The sequence below is a fragment of the Pseudochaenichthys georgianus genome, chromosome 8 (assembly GCF_902827115.2).
Source record: "Pseudochaenichthys georgianus chromosome 8, fPseGeo1.2, whole genome shotgun sequence".
Taxonomy (NCBI): domain Eukaryota; kingdom Metazoa; phylum Chordata; class Actinopteri; order Perciformes; family Channichthyidae; genus Pseudochaenichthys; species Pseudochaenichthys georgianus.
Genome location: NC_047510.2, coordinates 33,942,970 through 33,965,281, shown reverse-complemented (window position 1 = coordinate 33,965,281; position 22,312 = coordinate 33,942,970). Strand labels below are relative to the sequence as shown.

Sequence of the window (22,312 nt, the reverse complement as noted above, 5' to 3'; positions counted from 1 at the left end):
TGACTCATGGTGTGTCGCCAGACTCCATGTTGACTGTTACCTTGGTCCCTGTCATTAAGGACAGAGCGGGCAAGGTAGGGAGCGTGGATAACTATAGACCAATTGCTCTGGCCAGTGTGTTATCCAAAGTCCTGGAAAGAATTTTGTTGGATAGACTATGTTCTTATTTATGTACCTCAGATAACCAGTTTGGCTTCAAGGCTAAGCATGCTGCTGAGCTATGCATCTATGCTCTGAAGGAAATGGTAGAAACATATAGAAGACAGAATTCCACTGTTCTGATTGGTTTCATTGATGCCTCGAAGGCTTTTGACCGAGTTAACCATCAGAAACTGTTTTTAAAATTGAGACAAAGAGGTGCGCCTAACAGTATAATTAGGATCCTGGCTTATTGGTATGCCAACCAGAGCATGCGGATCAAATGGGGGAATGCAGTCTCGGCGCCATTTGGTGTTGGTAATGGAGTCCGCCAGGGGGGGCTCCTCTCACCGAGCCTTTTTAATATCTATATGAATGATCTATCAGATGATTTAAGTGTCTGTAAAACAGGGTGTGTGATTGGTCATGTGATTGTAAACCATCTTATGTATGCCGATGATCTGGCAATTGTTTCTCCTAGCAGTGCTGGTTTTCAACAGTTGCTAAATGTTTGTTCTGATTACGGAGTCAAATTTGACGTTAAATATAATGCTAAGAAGAGCGCTGTAATGATCTGTAGAGCAACAGGGGATAAGAACCTTTGTTTTCCAACATGCTATCTGTCAGGACAGGTGCTGTCTGTTTGCTGCAACACGAAGTATCTGGGACACATCATCACAGATGAAATGGCTGATGATGATGACATGTATAGACAGCGGCGTGTCTTATATATACTAGCCAACATGTTGGCTAGAAAATTCTCTTGAGAGGCTTCTCAATACTCAAATTTCCCCTCCTCGACTCCCCTCCTCGACTCCCCTCCTCGAGACTTAGTCCCGCCCACAGGAGATGCGAGCGGAGGACCGAGGAGGGGAACCGGGGAAAGAGGAGGGGAAGCAGCAGACGTTTAAAGAAATGAGAACTCCTCTCCTCTGAGCGGTCATATTAAAGCGACGTCCGTTCATTATTACGTGGCAACAGCTGCATCAGCTGTCGAGTGTTTTGTCATATTTTATAATCTCTGTTAGATCAGCTGAACATTGTTCCCCCACATATTTACCTTGAATTCATTGAGAGTGCGGTATAATGAGACAATAACAGGCTACAGATGCGGACACACACACACATATATTTATATAAATATATGCAATTTAAAGTATGAGAGCACTCTCATAATAACGTAACACAATCAGAGACTGGATATATCCCCCTCCCCCCCTCTCTCTGGTCGCTGAAATGGGGAATTGAAATTGCGGGCCAAAAGTTGTATTTGCAAGTATTAAAAGTAAGGACACCAAACCAACTGAGACCTGTCTGTCCGCCGCATCTGCGCACACACTGTACCACACACACACCTGCACACTGTACAGGACATACCTACACACTGTACCACACACACTGTACCACACACACACACACACACACACACACACACACACACACACACACACACACACACACACACACACACACACACACACACACACACACACACACACACACACACACACAAGCTCCTAAAGCATAATCAGGCTACAGCCGTTGTGTATTTTATTGTGAAGCACTAAATGGTCTTAGAAAAATATCGACTCTTTGTTTGTATATATCTACTAAACTAAAGCAAATAAAGAGAGTAGGTCTGTTATACTGAGTGATATTTATTTTACACACTGCTCTGCTTTCTGCAGGACCTCACAGCTGTTCTCACTGTAAACATCGCGTTGCGATGAGAGCAGTTTCTAAAATAATATCCAGGGGATGCATGCAGAGCTGTCATTGGCTGAGATAAGTCCGGCCGTGCGTCACGCCTCCACCGTTCCCGAAAATGCATCCGCGGAGGAGCCGTGGAGGAACCATCAGTGTATCCTCGGTTATAGCTCCTCCACAGAGCCTCCTCGACGCTCGATCCTCGGTCCTCGGTGTGCATTTAGAGAAATGAGACGTCCTTCAAAATGGCGCGCTGAAATTCATTTCCGGGTCACTACCGGAGGACCGAGGAGTCGAGGAGTCGAGGAGGGGAAATTTGAGTATTGAGAAGCCTCTTCGGTGTTCAGATGAGGTTAAGGTGAACCTCTTTAGAGCATATTGCACTCCTCTCTATACTGCCCCCTTGTGGGTCAAGTATAAGAAGGCGAGCCTCCGGAAGCTCCAGGTTGCATATAATGACTGTTTGCGTATACTGCTTAGAAAACCAAGGTGGTGCAGTGCAAGTGAAATGTTCTGTAATGCACGAGTCAACACGTTCCATGCTCTCTTGAGAAATCTGATGTACAAATTCATCTGTCGATTGAATGTTTCTCATAACTCTGTCATTATGCTGCTTTCAAATCCGTGTCTCCGTGCTGTACGATACCAGTCACCTCTGTGGAAACATTGGTATGGCTGCCTTTTTTTAGTTTGTATTTGAGTGTTGTATGTTTTGTAATAATGGACCAAGAGTCTCTTTAAATAAAGATGATGATGATGATGATGATGATGATGATGATGATGATGATGATGATGATGATGATTAGACAAAAATAAGAAGGAAATAAAATAAAAGTATTTGTAGGACTATTTATATTTTGTTGCACGGTTGAAAATGTTTCGTATCTTGTATTTTGAGGTGATACTGTGACACATAAATAAAAAACAAAACGGTTTTAATTAGGTCAACTAAAATATGCGTCACATCCTGCTCCGGTCCCGCGCGAGCGCCTTTTCTTGGAGGCGAATAACCTGATCCCCGGCTCGATGAGCGAACTATGGATAAATCAAAGAAAAGTACCGGAGGAACACAGGATTTAATTCTGCGTGGACAGAGTTATCTGCTTTCACAGCAAACGATGCTGGCTTACCGGTATGTTTGATATGTAGAGAGAAGTTGTCAACGGTGGTGCAGCCTTTACGAGGGAGAGGAAGACAGCTGACGATCGTCAGTCATAATTCAATGGGGTATGTAATTTATTTCAGAAACACTTTTTGTTATATTCCATGGAATGCTCTTAACGTCCCGATAGCAATGAATATATTAAATGCTTTGACAATAAATACATACAAAAATTAATCTCTGGAAGCCGTAGCGCTGTAAAAAGCACGACCAATCATCTGAGCCGGCTAAAGTAACTGGATGGCCTACCTGCCTGTCAGCCTTCCATCTGGGCACAAACTTATCTCGTGCCCTCATTGGTCATGTGCGCGTTCGTGTGTGTTGGGGGAGGGGCTCTGTGAGGAAGTGGCAGATTTTTTTCGGTTGTGTATTTTCAAATTCTAGCGCACTTGAGCTGGTTTCTCCATTCTTACCGACCCTACCTTTAACTCTTTTTAGGGTGCAGCTATATGTTTTATTTATTTCAAAGTGGGCCCATTTTAATAATATTTGTTTCCCTTCAAATATGCAGAAGACTCCCCCCCAAGTGCTGTGTTTAATTTATTTTAAAGTAGGCCTGTGTATTATTTGTAATTCTCCTTATAAGAGTTCTTTGTTTCTTATTAGAGGTTAACAGTTTTATATCATGTAATAAATAGCATAATAAATGCAAAAAAACTGTATTTTTTGTCTGATATAACAATAAACAACTATGAAATATGTTTTGCGGCTCCAGACAAAAAAATGTTTTGGAAAAAGGAGCAAAATGGCTCTTTTGGTCAAAAAGGTTGCACACCCCTCACTTAGACAGAGAGAGGGAGGGGCAGGATCGGGTTTTGTCCCACATGGCTCTAAACAGCTCAATAGGCACACACTGTAGACACTAATTAGAAGAGCACATACTAAAACAGCAATGAGACGAATCAGATGATTAAACATGATCTTAAAATATATTCTATATATATTTTAATTTATGTTATGCATGTTGTTGTAATCATTATTTGTAATACTTTCTGCTGACACTAGGTGGGGCTGCGCCTGCCCCTAATGACCAGTCGCCACTGGATATACATCTGTAAAGTAGTAAAAAATAAAAGAAGGTAAACCTGATGTTAAAGCTGCCGGCTCTGATGTAACCACCACGCCACAGGTCATGAGCGCCTCTCCACCTACAACCTGTCGTCTGCTTAGAGAGATCTGATGAGGATATGATAGTTAGCCAATATTCTGCTGAAGTTAATACTAAAAAGAAGGTATTCAAATGACCATTAAGGATAAGGACTGTACCTTTGTGTAGCTGACTGAGATGACTGCTCCGAAGACTTTTGCTGGCTTCTTTGGCCGTACAGATGGCTTCTTTGGCCGTACAGACGCCTTCTCTGCCAAAGACAACACGTCACTTTGAGTAGCTATGATTTTAACACAGTCACAGTTAGTATACGAGGATAAAAAGAGGTCCAGAAACATACTTGATAACTTTTCTTTGAGGTGTCTGAACTCTGGCATGTCGGCCTCCAGATGGGACACAAACACCTCCTCCACCACAGATTGCCCTTCAGAGCTGGAGCGGGTTATCTGAACAGCAGGAAGTGCATGTGAACCCAACATCCCTCTGCCTTTTACATTTGCATATATGTTCATTATATCACTGTACCTTAACCGAATAGAGCGGCACGTTGACTGGCTGCGTCCCACAGCGAAGGTAGTAACACAGCGTGTCCAGTAGGTAGTGGTTTTGCACTGGTGACTCGCTTTTGTTAGCCTGCTGCAGTAGAGAAACATTGCAGAGATGTTAGCTATGATACTAGCATGTTCAAGAATTAAGGTTTTAATGGCATATGCACATAAGCTACAGTGTAGAAATGGCAATGAAAATGACCCGAGCTCCTCCAACGATGCAACATGTATAACACAAAAATACAAATACAAAATTGTGCAAGAAGTCTATATACACGTAAATAGAATATGATATAAACAAGAACAGAATGTAAAATTAAATATTGTGCAGTAAGATGAAATTAAATAACTATTTAGATAATGGCTCTGTAGATACAAATGTTAGTGCTAAATGCTAATTACCAAATGTTAGGATCCATAAACAGTATACTATGTGGTAGATATTGTACCCTCTTAACATTAGCATCTAAGCATTTTCATTGCGAGCATGTAAGCACGCTACTTAGCATTAGCTCAAAGCACTGCTCTGCTAACAACTTCGATGTTTCGATGTTTCGTTGTCTCAAAGTGATGATGCTGTATGATGTCCTTTTGTTGTTCTGTTTATGTGTTTATGTTTCATGTGGAACTACTTGAGCAGGTCTCCCTTGAAAAAGAGATCAATGATCTCAATGGGATTTATCTGTATAAATAAAGGTTACATTTTTTTTTTTTAAAAGTCGTTTTTGATGAGTTATCGGTAGATGCATGACAAATGTAGTGGTTAATACAGGTTTAAGAGGTTTTCCAGTTTTGTTCTAAGCAAAACCACATCAGTAAATACCCCACTAGTGAATTCAAAAACGGCAGTGGCTAAATAACCAACCCAGTCTCACAGGATTTCGTGTTATACTCACGAAATGTAATCTATTGATTCGTGTTCACCAACACGATTTCCCCATTTTTTTCATGTCACACAGAACGATTTTAAAAGCAATGTAAATAATAACAAATTAGAAGGAAAAAAATATTTAAAAAATACAGATTTCAGTATTCTGAGGCTCTGAGTCTAGTGGCGGCGCCAGGGTATGGCTGGGGTAGGCTACAGCCATACCAATAAATGGCTTAGCCCCACCATGAAAAATGATGTTAAAGTAAGCAAAATAAAGTCCGCCAACTCGCGGAGTAAATTGCACAGACAGCAGTTAGTAAGATTGATTTCAGTAGCCACTCGTCTGGAAATACCGAAGACTAGAAACGGTTTTGAAAACTTTTGTCACGTAGCGATCGTCTTCTCAATAGAACATCTTTGATAATGTCTTCTGGCCAATCAGAATCAAGATAACAGCGTGGTGTTGTTGTAGGAAGTCCCTGACGGAGAATACTTTTGCTGTAGTACATCTATACATCGATACAACATTACGTGTTGATAGAAATCAACACCTAATGAAATAAGACCCACGGTTTGATGATTGATAGGTGTGTGGGCTGTCTTTCATGTTGACACACAGAACAATGGGGGCTATCCACCCTTATCCACAATGTAAAGTAATTCACACAGCCTCTTCCCTCTTCTCTCTGTGAGAAGCAGCAGGTTCAGCTTTCAGAACAAAGTAACAAAACACAAAAATGGCATTCATTTTTTTAAATATGTCGTGTAGTAATAGATTTATTTATGTTTCCTCTCAAGAGAGTTCCTCTCAAAAATTCTTGAGAAAGCAGTCGCAAAACAGTTGTGTGATTACTTAAAAAACAATGATTTATTTGAAGATTTTCAGTCTGGCTTTAGAACACATCATAGCACAGAGACAGCTCTTGTTAAAGTCACACATGACATTCTAATAGCCTCAGACAAGGGACTTGTCTCTATTCTTGTTTTGCTCGATCTCAGTGCTGCATTTGATACTATCGACCATGATATCCTATTGCAAAGACTAGAGCACTTAGTTGGCATACAGGGAACTGCTTTAGGCTGGTTTAGGTCCTATCTATCTGAACGCTCTCAGTTTGTACGTGTTAACGATGAATCTTCCACGCAAACCAAAGTTAGCCATGGAGTGCCACAGGGCTCAGTGCTCGGACCTATTTTGTTCACATTATATATGCTTCCGTTAGGCAATATTATAAGGAATCATTCTGTACATTTTTATTGTTATGCGGATGATACTCAACTATATTTATCAATCAAGCCTGATGAAATTAATCATCTAAATAAAATTCTGCCTCAAGGACTTAAAAACGTGGATGACCTTAAACTTTTTGATGTTAAACACGACCAAAACTGAAGTTATTTTACTTGGCCCGAAGAATCTACGAAACAAATTATCTAAGATATACTAACTATGGATGGCATTAATTTGGCCTCCAGTGAGACTGTAAGGAATCTTGGTGTTATATTTGATCAGGATTTATCCTTTAACGCCCACATAAAATCAATTTCAAGGACCGCCTACTTCCATCTACGTAACATTGCAAAAATCAGGCATATCTTGCCTCTAAACGATGCAGAGAAACTAGTCCATGCATTTGTTACTTCTAGGCTGGATTATTGTAACTCTTTATTATCAGGGAGCACCAAGAAGTCAGTCAAGTCGCTTCAGCTGATTCAAAATGCTGCGGCTCGTGTACTAACCAGAGTTAGGAAAAGGGACCACATTACTCCTGTTCTGGCTGCCTTACACTGGCTCCCTATAGAACACAGGATAGAATTTAAAATTCTTCTTCTCGCCTACAAAGCCCTACAAAGGCTAACTTCCCCCCCCCCCCCCGATAAAAAACACAAGACCTTTTGAAAATTGTAACTTGTTTTTAATGTAAAAGAAACGATTATTACATCAACTAAATTGAACAGTAATTCACATCTCATAACAAAATACGCTAAGGCGACTACTTGCATTCGGTGACTTGATTTTAAAAATTAAAACCAGGGACATTTTTTGTTTTGCGGTCCATATCTCATCAAAAATATCTAATGTTAGTAACAATTAAAAACAAAATGGGGACAATTCTGTTTTAATGTAGTTTGATGATTGTAACTGCTGTGCAGTCCAGACATACTGATAAAATAGGCCCTCTATAATTACCTTAAATAAACTCACTAATTAATTAAACCAGTTCAAAATGCATTATTCTTATTCTTATCATTCTTTATGAGCGCACTAACGGTAAGGTATCTAATTACTTATTTATTTAGTATTCCATAACTTAATAACAGAGATGGTCAAACTAAAGTGGTAGAGACATGGCAGAAATCCTACAAGGAAGCGGGACATTGAACTGTTCACCCGTGAGAGGGCGATCAAGAAAAGAGAGCGAGCGGCGCGTTGAGGGAGTTCACAGATGAGAAGACACAGAAAGACAGAAGCTCAATAACAACAAGTAGGCTATATTTAGGTGTTTTTTGTAAATAACTGACGGTATCAAGAGGAAGTAAAGTCCCCTGGTTTGTCCCTTATTCCCTAACTGCCATGAGACAACTCAAAATCAAGTTTCCAAAATCCGACATTGAGGTGGTCGTAACGCACCGGCAGATGACAGCGCTGACAAAGTGTGCTTCCCGCAGCGAGATGCTACCACACTAATTGTGGGTTTATCTTGTTGATTCGGCCACAACAGAAAAAAGAAAAACAAACTCTCGCTCTCTCCAGAGGGGCAGGTCAGCCAGAAAGGCCAAACGGGCTGTTGCCCGGGTAACATTAGCCCGTACCTGTGCACGTCCCTGCAAAAAACATACTACCAATAGATATACATTGCTATTAAAATTGTTCTGTGTGACACGAAAAAAACGGGGAAGTCGTGTTGGTGAACACGAATCAAGTCTTGAAGTCAATGAGTTTTTGGTTAACACAACCTAAACAGATTTTAACATTTTGTTCTACTATATAAAACAAGTCATTAAATACCCCACAGGCGAATTTAAAAACAAGTGTCTAAATGAGACGACTAAACGTCATCACGCCCAACATTAGCCACCTTTAGCTTAGCGGTGGTGACGTGAAGTCATGTGACCGTGCTGTAGTTCCTTTATAGCCCAACATTAGCCACCTTTAGCTTAGCGGTGGTGACGTGAAGTCATGTGACCGTGCTGTAGTTCCTTTATAGCCCAACATTAGCCACCTTTAGCTTAGCGGTGGTGACGTGAAGTCATGTGACCGTGCTGTAGTTCCTTTATAGCCCAACATTAGCCACCTTTAGCTTAGCGGTGGTGACGTGAAGTCATGTGACCGTGCTGTAGTTCCTTTATAGCCCAACATTAGCCACCTTTAGCTTAGCGGTGGTGACGTGAAGTCATGTGACCGTGCTGTAGTTCCTCTATAGCCCAACATTAGCCACCTTTAGCTTAGCGGTGGTGACGTGAAGTCATGTGACCGTGCTGTAGTTCCTTTATAGCCCAACATTAGCCACCTTTAGCTTAGCGGTGGTGACGTGAAGTCATGTGACTGTGTAAACTAAGAGCTGCTAGCATCACTGTCTTGTCTAATCTATGGTTACCTTTCCAGTCAGTTTGGAGATTGCAGCTCCCAGACTGTTGATGTTGCTGTTGTACCATGGATCTACTCTTCCCAATAAAGAAGAAAGAGACAATGTGCCTCCATCCTGACATGGGCTTCCCTTTGAGAAATAACAGACATATTAGGGTCATGTACTGTACTTCAATTAGGGCAGTTAGTTTAGCTTTGAGTATAACTCACAGTTGAACTGAGCGAAGGATCCCCATCAGTGACGGGGATGTAGTACAACCGTATGTTCAGTTTATTGGTCAAAATGAGATGTTTTGACTCTCTTTTTCTGTTGGGAAATACATGGAAAACAGTGGTGGTAAGATGAGTAAACTTATAGAAGTGCACAGACATAATGCAAACGCAGAAAAGGTTTAAGAAACATTCTTATTAGCAGATTCTGCATGCATACCAAGATGTTGCCATGGTTTCTGTTTTTGATTGAAGTAGTTTTAACCAATTTGAGCGGGCTGTGGTTCTTTGCAAGTGAGCAGTCCGTGTCGAGAACAATACAGGCCCAACACAATGCTCTCGGTGCATTATTTCTCCCCTTTACCCGCCGTCCCTAAATCCAAAAGTGATGTGATAGCTTTGAAAACCCTACTGGCAAGAGGACACACATTGGCTAAATGGCTAATGCATCTGCTCATCATAACTACTAGATTAATGACCTCCTACCAAAGGTCAGGTTTTTCCTAAGTGGCTCCTAAAATGCATTTGGGAAAGCGTTGATCCTATTTTTCATCCCAATCATTCCTGATTGAAGTGTTGCATTTCTAAAAAGGATCACTTTCTATTAGGGATGCACGATAATTATCGGTCGGTCCGATATTAGGAATTATGACGTCATCCCAATAAACCCGATACCAGTATTAATAGCCCCGATAATATACAATATATTTTTTGGGTAAAAAAAAAGAAAAAAATACTGCGGTGTGGGTGGATTGGGATGAGGGGCGCTTGTTTTTCACTCGGCTCCTCCCGTTTTGCCAGTACTGTGGTGTTAGTGGTTTAGGAAGAGGGGAGTTCTTCACAAATCCAGCGCTCCCTAATACTTCGAACCTGTACAGTCACCTGAAACATCGCCATCGAAGCGTACGAAGACAATAATACAATACAAAGTTACAAAGTGTGTGTGTGTGTGTGTGTGTGTGTGTGTGTGTGTGTGTGTGTGTGTGTGTGTGTGTCTGTGTGTGTGTGTCTGTGTGTGTGTGTGTCTGTGTGTGTGTGTGTGTGTGTGTGTGTGTGTGTGTGTGTGTGTGTGTGTGTGTGTGTGTGTGTGTGTGTGTGTGTGTGTGTGTGTGTGTGTGTGTGTGTGTGTGTGTGTGTGTGTGTGTGTGTGTGTGTGTGTGTGTGTGTGTGTGTGTGTGTGTGTGTGGTGGCGTTGGAGCTATGTGCAACTCAAGGCATATGCTCGAACCGGAGCTGCCTGGACGCTGCAATCATGTTGCATATCCTGCTGAGTGTGCTGACTTCTCCTCCAATGTCCCGCTGTCGGCTTCCTGCATAAAGTCAAGTGCTCGGCGCAGTTGTGGCGAAATGTCGCTCCTCTGTTTTCATTTAAACAGCTCCTTATATCCGTTAGCGCAGCTAGCTAGCACTAGATGCTAACAACAACAATGCAGGTAAGGTCTCTCTCTCGCTCGCTCGGGCCACACATACACACACCCTCCCGGTCCTCCCGATGGCCAGTCGGTGCCTGCCGGTGAGCGTGGAAGTGTGGTCTGCCACAAGCGGGCGGCAGGAGCGGGGCTGTCAGCATCAGCTTGTAGATGGTATTTTAAACTCGATGCGCTCTGAAACTACGGGGCGGCCAAGGTAAAAAAAATACACATGCGTTAATCGCGTTAAAATAATTAGTGGCATAATTTTTTTGTTATCGGTCTTGAGAAGCAGGAAGTTATCGGTCTCGGTTTCAAAAAACCAATATCGTGCATCCCTACTTTCTATTAGCCTAAAATCAGCGTGTCAAGAGTCTACTTGTGAGACAATCCAATCCTTCACGTAGTCTTTCTACTCCATCTCCGTTCTCACGTCTTAAGTTGCTAATTGGACTGTCAGCAATTAAGGGGCACACATACAAGGAAGTCATAGTTCAGATATCCCATAGCAATATTGCCACGTTCCGCCTAAGAATAAATCGTCATCTGACCGATGGGTTTCGAGATTAGACACACATGTAATGATACACTGTTTGGAAGAAGAACAAACCAGCAACTCACCGGATCGAGTGATACGCCCTGGAAAGTCTTCCCAGCACACGGTTGTCTCCCAGTACCACGACCCTGGCTGTGTGGCGACCTCTGTTTTCATCGAGGAGAGGAGAACTTCCAGAACACGCTTCCATCTTCTCCTTCACGAGACTCAGTTTATCTGCTAAGCTTGAGTTCTTATAGCCATTTCTTCGTGAGATTGCCGGTGCATGATTTCTGACCGGAGATGTCACCGCGTCGACACAGTCGTTCAGATCTCTCACGATGCCACTGTCTTGAGACTGGACTGAATCCCTGTTGTCCTTCTCCTCTTCATCAACACTGGCTGAGTTAGAGCAGGCGAAGCGTGCCAGCAGATTCCCTTTGGGACAGATTCATTACGTTTTACTGCATCGACTGGATTTTACTGACAGAAATATAGAACCGTTTGTCTGATTGACTCACATAGATCCTCTTCTTCTCTCCACAAGAGGAAGTTGATCCCTGGGACAGGCATTGCCGTGCTGCGCACAGAACCGGGATCTAGTCTGGGTCCGTCTGAACACACAGGGGAACGTTAACGTCGTGGTAACCCTGTCAATATCTTGATTAATATCTACAGCAGAGCAGAACACACACCTCCTTTCGAGGCACTCAAGATGTCTCTGTAAACGTGTTGTAGTTCGTTCAGATAGTTTGCACGACCCTCTGCGCCTCGCTTCAAACTCTTCTCCACGGCCAGAAGCACTTCCTGGAAATGTGTCTCTACCACGGGTTCCTCTAAAGCCTGAAACACAAAAACAAGAAGCGGGATTATACTGAATCGGAAAGCCTTCATTCGTTCCAAAGCAGGGACATTTATAATCCTCGTTTAAGGGAGATGGACAATTATCAATTTAGACTACATTCTTGGGAGTGTGACACTATAGTGTGGTTCCTTATTTGTCCTTTTAGTATACCTTTAACGGTGGGGTAGGTAAGTTTGAGAAACCGGCTCGAGATACACTTTTTGTTATATTCCATGGAATGCTCTTAACGTCCCGATAGCAATGAATATCTGAAGTGCTTTGACAACAAATCCATAAAAAAATGTCATCTGTAGAAGCCGTGATACTGTAAAAAGTGCAATGGCCTACCTGCCTGTCAGCCTTCCATCGGGGCACACACTGATCTCGTGCCCTCATTGGTCATGTGCGCGTTCGTGTGTGTTGGGGGAGGGGCTCTGTGAGGAAGTGGCAGATTTTCTCCGGTTGTGTATTTTCAAATTCTAGCGATCTCGAGCCGGTTTCTCAAACTTACCTACCCCACCTTTAAGTACCAGTTTATGTAGGGAATAGTTTGTTGGAAAAAGTGTATTAATTTTTTGCATCACCTTTTGGAATATCAAGAATACTTTTCAATCGCATCTGGACATTCCTTCTTTCTCAACAACAAGCGTCTATTCATCTGTCAGCCCATGAGGGAATCACAAACAAAAGAATCAAACAAATCGATATCGTGGTCACTACAGTGTTCTCGAGGCTACTTTTCACCACAATGAATATCAATCAATCAATCAATGTTTATTTATAGCCCAATATCACAAATGTTACACTTGTCTCAGTGGTCTTCACAGTGTGTACAGAATATCAGTATGGCAATACGACACCCTCTGTCCTTAGACCCTCTGTCCTTAGACCCTCTGTCCTTAGACCCTCACATCGTACAAGGAAAAACTTCCAGAGAAACCCACAGTTTAAAGCAGGGGTGTCAAACTCAATTTCATCGCGTGCCAAATTCGCATAAAGGTTGCACTCAAAGGGCCGGTTGTCTATATAATATATATATCAAATAATATATTATATTACATTATTGCCTCTGAATTGGATTATTATCGGATAGTCCAGGGCAGATAATTGCAAGTCTCTTCAGTGCGCATGTCACACAACGAGATGCATTGTGGGACATGTAGTTTATGGGCAAACTGCTTCTGTACAGTGGATGTAACCGTATAATAAACATATTATATTCTTTGCAAGCTCTTGCGGGGCCACATGAAACGAAGTCGCGGGCCGGATTTGGCCCCCGGGCCTTGAGTTTGAGCCCACAGTTTAAAGGGAACATGGGAGAAACCTCAGGGAGAGCAGCAGAGGAGGGATCCCTCCCAGGACGGACAGACGTGCAGTAGATGCCGTGTGTACATCCAAGAGATAATACATTAATAATATGTGTAGGTTACGTCTTGCTCCGGAAGTATAAGTCTGAAAGGATCATCCAGCGAGATGATTGGATGTCTGAACCAAATATCCAAATACGCAATAGTTATATTATATAAACATATCCGTCTTACTTTACCCAAACGACTTCATAATCTCACCTCCAGAGCTTGAGCCAGGCTGGAGCTCTGGCAGTTCATTCCCAGCCCCGTCTGCAGCACGCGTTGCAACACATCTCTCTCCATGGTCGGTGCGTCCCTGAGAAAGTTGGACGCCTCCAAATGTGCTCTGACTGCTGCCTCCAGGGGGGCGGAGAACACAGCCGGGTCAGCGAGCACAAACACCCTGAGGACATCCGCAGGTTAAAGGTCACCTATTATGCAAAATCCACTTCTTCATGTCTCTTCTACATCAACATGTGTCCCCTCTTCTTCATGTCTCTTCTACATCAACATGTGTCCCCTCTTCTTCATGTCTCTTCTACATCAACATGTGTCCCCTCTTCTTCATGTCTCTTCTACATCAACATGTGTCCCCTCTTCTTCATGTCTCTTCTACATCAACATGTGTCCCCTCTTCTTCATGTCTCTTCTACATCAACATGTGTCCCCTCTTCTCCATGTCTCTTCTACATCAACATGTGTCCCCTCTTCTCCATGTCTCTTCTACATCAACATGTGTCCCCTCTTCTTCATGTCTCTTCTACATCAACATGTGTCCCCTCTTCTTCATGTCTCTTCTACATCAACATGTGTCCCCTCTTCTCCATGTCTCTTCTACATCAACATGTGTCCCCTCTGCTTCATGTCTCTTCTACATCAACATGTGTCCCCTCTTCTTCATGTCTCTTCTACATCAACATGTGTCCCCTCTTCTCCATGTCTCTTCTACATCAACATGTGTCCCCTCTTCTCCATGTCTCTTCTACATCAACATGTGTCCCCTCTTCTCCATGTCTCTTCTACATCAACATGTGTCCCCTCTTCTTCATGTCTCTTCTACATCAACATGTGTCCCCTCTTCTCCATGTCTCTTCTACATCAACATGTGTCCCCTCTGCTTCATGTCTCTTCTACATCAACATGTGTCCCCTCTTCTTCATGTCTCTTCTACATCAACATGTGTCCCCTCTTCTTCATGTCTCTTCTACATCAACATGTGTCCCCTCTTCCTCATGTCTCTTCTACATCAACATGTGTCCCCTCTTCTTCATGTCTCTTCTACATCAACATGTGTCCCCTCTTCTTCATGTCTCTTCTACATCAACATGTGTCCCCTCTTCTTCATGTCTCTTCTACATCAACATGTGTCCCCTCTTCTTCATGTCTCTTCTACATCAACATGTGTCCCCTCTTCCTCATGTCTCTTCTACATCAAAATGTGTCCCCTCTTCTTCATGTCTCTTCTACATCAACATGTGTCCCCTCTTCTCATGTCTCTTCTACATCAACATGTGTCCCCTCTTCTCCATGTCTCTTCTACATCAACATGTGTCCCCTCTTATGCATGTCTCTTCTACATCAACATGTGTCCCCTCTTCTTCATGTCTCTTCTACATCAACATGTGTCCCCTCTTCTTCATGTCTCTTCTACATCAACATGTGTCCCCTCTTCTTCATGTCTCTTCTACATCAACATGTGTCCCCTCTTCTTCATGTCTCTTCTACATCAACATGTGTCCCCTCTTCTTCATGTCTCTTCTACATCAACATGTGTCCCCTCTTCTCCATGTCTCTCCTACATCAACATGTGTCCCCTCTTCTTCATGTCTCTTCTACATCAACATGTGTCCCCTCTGTGGAAAGAGACTCTGAAAGTTTCAGGAACAAAGATTTTCTTTCTTTTTGATCCATTTCTATAAAAACCTGTCTGAAAATGAGCTGATCAGATTTTGGCCACTTTATGATGTCATAACAATGTGTTGTCTTGGTAACCATTAGCCAATCAGCAACCAAGGTAACCCCCCCCCCCACTTATCACCTGCATCTCCTCTAGAGCTCCATTGAGTTCTTGAGGGCTCCTTATTTTCATCTAAAGTAACAGACAGGGAATCAGCACTTTGGAAACAGGGCTGAAACAGAGGGGATTATGGGTAATGCTGCCATGATCTGTTTGGTGTTTCAGCCAATCACTTCAGACAGGTTCTGTATGTATCTGAGAGCTGTGATATATTGACGGAAAACAGTATAATAGGGGACCTTTAAAACAAGACGATTGTCATTCAAACTATAAACTCACTTTTCCTGCAAGGCGTGATGCTCCTTCCTCAAGTTCTGCTCTGCAGTGACTGTCCTGAGATATAGGGAACCTGTTGGAGGAAGGATTAGACCGTCAAGAAAACTTATTTTACACCACATATAGAGCTGTCCATGGCCAAGCCCCAGCCTACATCAATGACCTGATCCACCCGCACATCACAACCCGGGCCCTGAGGTCCTCTGAGCAAGGCCTCCTAAGGGTGCCCCGAACCAGGCTAAGGGTGCCTTTGAGGCGGCGGCCCCAAGGCTTTGGAACAAACCCCCAGATAATAAAAACCTCGGCCTCATTAGAGATGTTTAAGGGGCGGTTAAAGACACACCTGTTCCGACAGGCCTTCGGAGGAGGTGAGTTAGTGGCTGTCTTTTTTTTATTGGTGTTTTGTCGTATGTATTACCTGCTGCTGTTTTATGCCTTTTATTCTACATGTTATAGTTGTACTTTGAATTGTGTCCTGTGTACTGTACTGTAAAGCACTTTGTACATCCGTGTTGAGAAGGGTGCTATATAAATAAAGTTTTACTTACTTACTTCTGTGCTGAAAATATTTTTACATTTTATTCTACGAGTGGTGCAATAATGCATCCTAAAACAGGTAATCAAGACAATTGTTTGGTATTTCCGGGATCTATGGTCTTGAAGTCAAAGAGTTTGTGGTTAACACAACCTAAACAGATTTTAACATTTTGTTGTACTATATAAAACAAGTCATTAAATATCCCACAGGCGAATTTAAAAACCAGAGTCTAAATGAGATGACTAAACGTCATCACGCCCAACATTAGCCACCTTTAGCTTAGCGGTGGTGACGTGAAGGCATGTGACCGTGCTGTAGTTCCTTTATAGCCCAACATTAGCCACCTTTAGCTTAGCGGTGGTGACGTGAAGTCATGTGACCGTGCTGTAGTTCCTTTATAGCCCAACATTAGCCACCTTTAGCTTAGCGGTGGTGACGTGAAGTCATGTGACCGTGCTGTAGTTCCTTTATAGCCCAACATTAGCCTCCTTTAGCTTAGCGGTGGTGACGTGAAGTCATGTGACCGTGCTGTAGTTCCTTTATAGCCCAACATTAGCCACCTTTAGCTTAGCGGTGGTGACGTGAAGTCATGTGACCGTGCTGTAGTTCCTTTATAGCCCAACATTAGCCACCTTTAGCTTAGCGGTGGTGACGTGAAGTCATGTGACCGTGCTGTAGTTCCTTTATAGCCCAACATTAGCCACCTTTAGCTTAGCGGTGGTGACGTGAAGTCATGTGACCGTGGTGTAGTTCCTTTATAGCCCAACATTAGCCTCCTTTAGCTTAGCGGTGGTGACGTGAAGTCATGTGACCGTGCTGTAGTTCCTTTATAGCCCAACATTAGCCACCTTTAGCTTAGCGGTGGTGACGTGAAGTCATGTGACCGTGGTGTAGTTCCTTTATAGCCCAACATTAGCCTCCTTTAGCTTAGCGGTGGTGACGTGAAGTCATGTGACCGTGCTGTAGTTCCTTTATAGCCCAACATTAGCAACCTTTAGCTTAGCGGTGGTGACGTGAAGTCATGTGACCGTGCCGTAGTTCCTTTATAGCCCAACATTAGCCACCTTTAGCTTAGCGGTGGTGACGTGAAGTCATGTGACCGTGCCGTAGTTCCTTTATAGCCCAACATTAGCCACCTTTAGCTTAGCGGTGTTGAAGTGAAACCCCTGCACCACTCTTTTGTGTCTGCTGATGCTTCATACCTGGTGTGGTAATTTCTATGTTGATGCTCCTCATAGTGCTGCGGGCCACAGTGGAGTAAGGCGACGGTAATATCAGCAATTTCATCAAACGGTCATACACTGTCTGGAAAAGGCTGGTAGGAATCATGACACCTGACTGGAAAGATAAGTACAGAATCAGCAAAACTGTAAAACTGAAATCACTACCAACTGTATTTCGGACAAGGCAATGCCCTATTTCACTGTTAATAAAGTCAAAAATAGTGTGTGTATCCGGATCAGATTCTTTCCCAAATGTAAAGAGGGTGTCGTCTTTCTCATACTGATATTCTGAACAATCTGTGCTGTTGTATTTGCTGTAAAGTGTCTCTACTGTAGGCTATTTTTATTATATGTACAGCACTGGCTCCACCAAAAATCGTTTATAAATGTGCTATATAAATAAAACTGAAAACCTGAACTGAACACATAACTTCCTTAATGAAGGTATAGAGATGTGTCTTACCTTAATAACCACAGAGTAGAGCGTGTGCAGCACTGGGATCACATGTGTGAAGGATTGTGTTTTTTGGATCTAACAGACATCAAATAAAAGATAACAGTTACATAACATTTATGAAAAAAATAAAGTATGCCGGCAGAATTACAAACAACTCTTCCTCTACAAAGACAGACACACACAAGTCTTTGGAAATCTACATTGTAATTCGTAATGGAAATTGAAATCTGAAGGCATATTTTAATGCTTTACCATCTCCTGCCTCTTTTTCAGCTCTTCGACCAGCAGTCTGATCAATGCAACGCTGCAGGAGGGATCGGCCTCCAGCTTCCTCTGAAGAATCCATCTCAGCATCCCTGCAGAGCACACAGATTCAAGACTCAAAGGTTTTAATGTCATGGGTGGTGGAAACTTATTGAGACGAACCAGTAAATAATATAAAATGGTGAGGAAACCATTCCGTTATACTGAAATGAAGGTTCTTGGAATAAGACAGTCTTTTAGGCGGTTTATTCTTGCAAGAAGGACATCGTTACAGAGAGTCAAGCAGTCTGCATCGAAGTACAAAGGTCAGGTCTTCAGAGGGTCTGATATTCACACCAAGAATAGAAGAGGAGGAGAAAAGATAATCATACTATATATAGGATGCTGTAAAACACGTCTTCTAGCGAATGGAGAAACGTCTACACTTCACAAAAGGACGACACCCTAACCTTACGACACAGATAGCTCTAACCCCATTCACCACTCATTTAGGTTATTGCTGCTGCCTGAAACAGCTTGTAAAAGAAGAACGGATGGTGAACTTTAAAAGCTCCCTTAGTATGATACAAGCTTCCATCACACATGCACAAAAGCTACAGTGTAGAAATGGAAATGATAATCCTATGAACCTAGCTCCTCCAACGATGCAACATATATAATAAAATACAAAAATACAAATAAAAAATAGTGCAAGAAGTCTATATACAGGTCAATAGAATTAAGTGAGCTATTGCTTTTATAAAACGGTTGTGTGTGGCAATATGAAAAAAAAATACACACTCTAATTTAAATAGTTTTTATTAGTAAATAATGATGTTCAAAATAAAATAGTCCCTCCGTTGCCTTCTGCGCGAAACATAGTGCGAGGTGGTTGCTATGCAACAACACTAACAGCTAGCGAACATGTTAGACAGAGAGCGTTGATCCATTATTTGGCTATTTATTTATATTCATTTGTATGTTGCCGTTTATTGTGCAGCCACTGAAAACCTGCCCAGCATCAGCAGCATGGCTTACGAGGTTACTTGTTGAGGTTGTTCTAGGCTGTTGCTCGGCGTGGTGAGAATATTGCTCCACTTTCTCCGGTCCCCGAGATTCGGCTTCCAGTAGCTCGAGAGCAGGGGTAGCCAACACGGTGCCCGCGGGCACTTAGTCGCCCGCAGGGGCAACGTGAGTCGCCCGCCGGGCATGTTCTAAAAATAGCTCGCCAAGCAAATCCAAAATGTATAAAATACACAAAACAAAAAAGGAAATGTAATTAAAAGAATCTACCCTATGCATAAACGAAACCTAAATCATAGCGAACTCTATCTACTTACAACTCTATAACACCCCTCCCCCACCCCCACAATGAATATCGACCAATCACGTTCTTGCTTGATTTGCGGGACCAGCATTGCAGTCGGGAAGAAAACCAATGTGTCACCTCCCCGCTGATTTTCCTTCTGGCAGAATCTACACATCAGCCCCATTGAATAGCCTATCATGCAGCCTATACAACACATGAGGGGCAGAGTTTTACTCTGTGTGTTGTAACTTATATATTTATTGCACTTGACGCACACACACACATGGCGTAATTTCCACTGGGGACATGTCCCCCGCACTTTTCGAAATCACCTTTGTGTCCCCACTTTACAAATATGTTTATTATTATTTTTTAACGCAATCCGTCATCGCCACGGAGGAGCACACAGCCTTTGTGAGCGAGCGAGACAGAGAGAGAGAGAGTGAGCGAGCTAGGGAGGGAGGGAGAAGGAGAGAGAGACGGAGAGCTAGGGAGAGCACACCTTTATCTATTTAATATAGATAAAGTAAGAAATAATTCCAATGTGTACTATAGGACAGTAAAAAAAACAGTTTAAAAGGGGAGTGGTTAGTAAAATATGCATAAAGAAAAAGAAAGAATGCTAATAGGTAACATAAGATAAGAATAAACAAGTTTAAATGATTTGTTATTGGTTGTGATCATATTCTAAAGATGTTTGGATTATTGAAAATACAGCTCCCTTTCATCTGAGTGTTGAGAGCTGTATCCATACATTCATGTTGTGCTCAAAGTGCACCAGATTGATGCATTTCACTTCAACATTTAAAAAAAAAATCTTCCATGCATGCTCATGAGGCGGTGAGGACCCCCCTAGAGGAGGTGAGATCCACCCCCAAATAAAGCAGGTTAAATTAATTAAATTGCAAACATTTTCTTTTAGTAAACACTGCAAACGGGTCCCACAGACCCAAACAGCACACAAAGGTTAAAGGTCAGCATATAATAATGTTAAAATGTGCTAAATATATACACTGCAAAAAACAAAAAAAGAGGAGTAAAAGTAGCCCTCGACTTGTTTTATTTTTTTAAAGTAGCCCTCACCCTAAAAAAGGTTGGTGACCCCTGCTCTAGCGAGAGCTTTCGCACCTGTGGCCACTAACGGTCATCGTGTCTCTGCTTTGGTTCAAGACCCCGTCAGAAAGCTTTTGATGGAGGTCCTTCTCCAGCTGGTCTGCCTGCTCTTCACGGAGCTCTGCATGTCCTCGTTTAGGGGCTCTCTGGAGATAGGCACTGCTCAATCCACTCCTCCATAGTAAGACCCCCCGGAGGTCGAAGTTAATCTTAAATGTTTCCATCTTATGCTTTGTTTGTTCAGTAACGGAAGAAATGTACATATATTTATAAAACTGACAAGTCAAATAAAGCAATCTGATTGGTCGATAGCGTTTTTGCGGACCTCTTTGATTACAGATTTGAAAACAACGTTGCTTGCTTTAAAAGTAGCACAATTCATGATGTCAAACCTTGGAGAGTATCTAGATATCCCTGCCCTGATGCCAAAGGAACTGCACACTGAATATGTGTCGCCGTTTGATGTCTATGTCTGGACCGCTGCGTAAAGAGGAGGGTTTCTGCCCCGTTACTTCTCCGCTGCTTTCTTGTTCCAGTTTGAAAAGCAAACTGCAGCCCAACGGTATACTGTTTTTCTCACACGCGGAGGGATACTGACTTGTTGTGAAAAGTAATTTACAATTCTACCCGTGGTATACGCTCAGTATATCACGGCTAAGAACCAATCAGATTGCTTAATTTGACTTGTCCGTTTTATAATATGATTTATACAAGAACAGAATGTCAAATTAAATATTGTTTATTGCGTTGATAACTATTTAGATAAATACGTAAATTGCAAGATGACAAACAGATGAATGTTTATGTTTATCTGTAGTTTGATATTGGACTGTGGACATTACACTGATGTTTGCTGACTAATATATCAATTATTCTTGGGGATTGTAGTCCAGTGTAGACAATATCATGTTCAAGTAATATAGAGATGCTTGTAAGACCTCAAAACTAAAAGTAATACAGGTTTAGGATATTGTTAAAATCTAAGACTTTTCGAGAAATAAACTATTTGTTTTTAGGTGTTTACATTTTAGTACTTCTCGTCATTTATTCATACTCTTTTACTTCTCTTATGTGTAAGGCCTTGTCTTGTATGCTGCTGCAACGCAAACCAAACTGTTAAATAGGCTTAGTTTTCTTTTAAATTGCCCAATTCATTCCCTAATTTCTACCTTTCTGAGAAGCATTTTGCCCGCCCGTCTCTTTGAGGAGAGCCTGGATGTTGTTGTTCAGACTGGACTCCAAAGTCGAGGGACGAACATCAGCTTAAAAAACAAGATCATACATGTTGTTGTTGTTATATTATCCTCCACCGTCAAGTTCACATTCTCCTACGCCGAGTTTCAACCAGCTGAACAGGTTGGATTTGTTTTTGGAGGAAATGAAAAAGCACTTACTGGTAGAATCCACCATGTTGTCTGCTTTTCAGACTCTCGCGAAACAGGTCGTCCCAACCAGAGCAAATGAGGAAAACTGAAAGAAAACCGTCTTGTTTACGCTCATAGTTCACTCATCAATAACTGTCTATCTGCAGCCGAATGAGTGACGGAACTGTACGTGATCTGCAGACAGCAGAAACATCAGCTTAACCAACATTACTGATACAAACACGTGCAACCAATCAGAAGAAATACAAGCAGAACAACCTAAATTAAACTGTCAGAGCTTA

At 42.3% G+C, this 22,312-nt stretch overlaps 1 protein-coding gene across 1 annotated transcript in view; it reads right to left on the bottom strand.

The window, feature by feature from the left end:
- LOC117451397 (phosphoinositide 3-kinase regulatory subunit 6-like) overlaps window positions 1-22,312 on the bottom strand; it is a 28,093-nt gene that overhangs the window by 5,738 nt on the left and 43 nt on the right. Inside the window, exons 2-17 of the mRNA XM_034089671.2 lie at window positions 22,041-22,116; window positions 21,816-21,908; window positions 18,234-18,337; window positions 17,988-18,056; window positions 17,504-17,639; window positions 15,767-15,836; window positions 13,690-13,873; window positions 11,973-12,120; window positions 11,799-11,891; window positions 11,364-11,715; window positions 9,334-9,430; window positions 9,134-9,253; window positions 4,641-4,751; window positions 4,456-4,561; window positions 4,274-4,365; window positions 4,093-4,183 (exon numbers count right to left, since the gene is read on the bottom strand). Of these exons, the coding sequence (XP_033945562.1) occupies window positions 4,093-4,183; window positions 4,274-4,365; window positions 4,456-4,561; window positions 4,641-4,751; window positions 9,134-9,253; window positions 9,334-9,430; window positions 11,364-11,715; window positions 11,799-11,891; window positions 11,973-12,120; window positions 13,690-13,873; window positions 15,767-15,836; window positions 17,504-17,639; window positions 17,988-18,056; window positions 18,234-18,337; window positions 21,816-21,908; window positions 22,041-22,056 (1,882 nt within the window). The 5' untranslated portion in view covers window positions 22,057-22,116. The remainder of the gene's footprint in view (window positions 1-4,092; window positions 4,184-4,273; window positions 4,366-4,455; window positions 4,562-4,640; window positions 4,752-9,133; window positions 9,254-9,333; window positions 9,431-11,363; window positions 11,716-11,798; window positions 11,892-11,972; window positions 12,121-13,689; window positions 13,874-15,766; window positions 15,837-17,503; window positions 17,640-17,987; window positions 18,057-18,233; window positions 18,338-21,815; window positions 21,909-22,040; window positions 22,117-22,312) is intronic.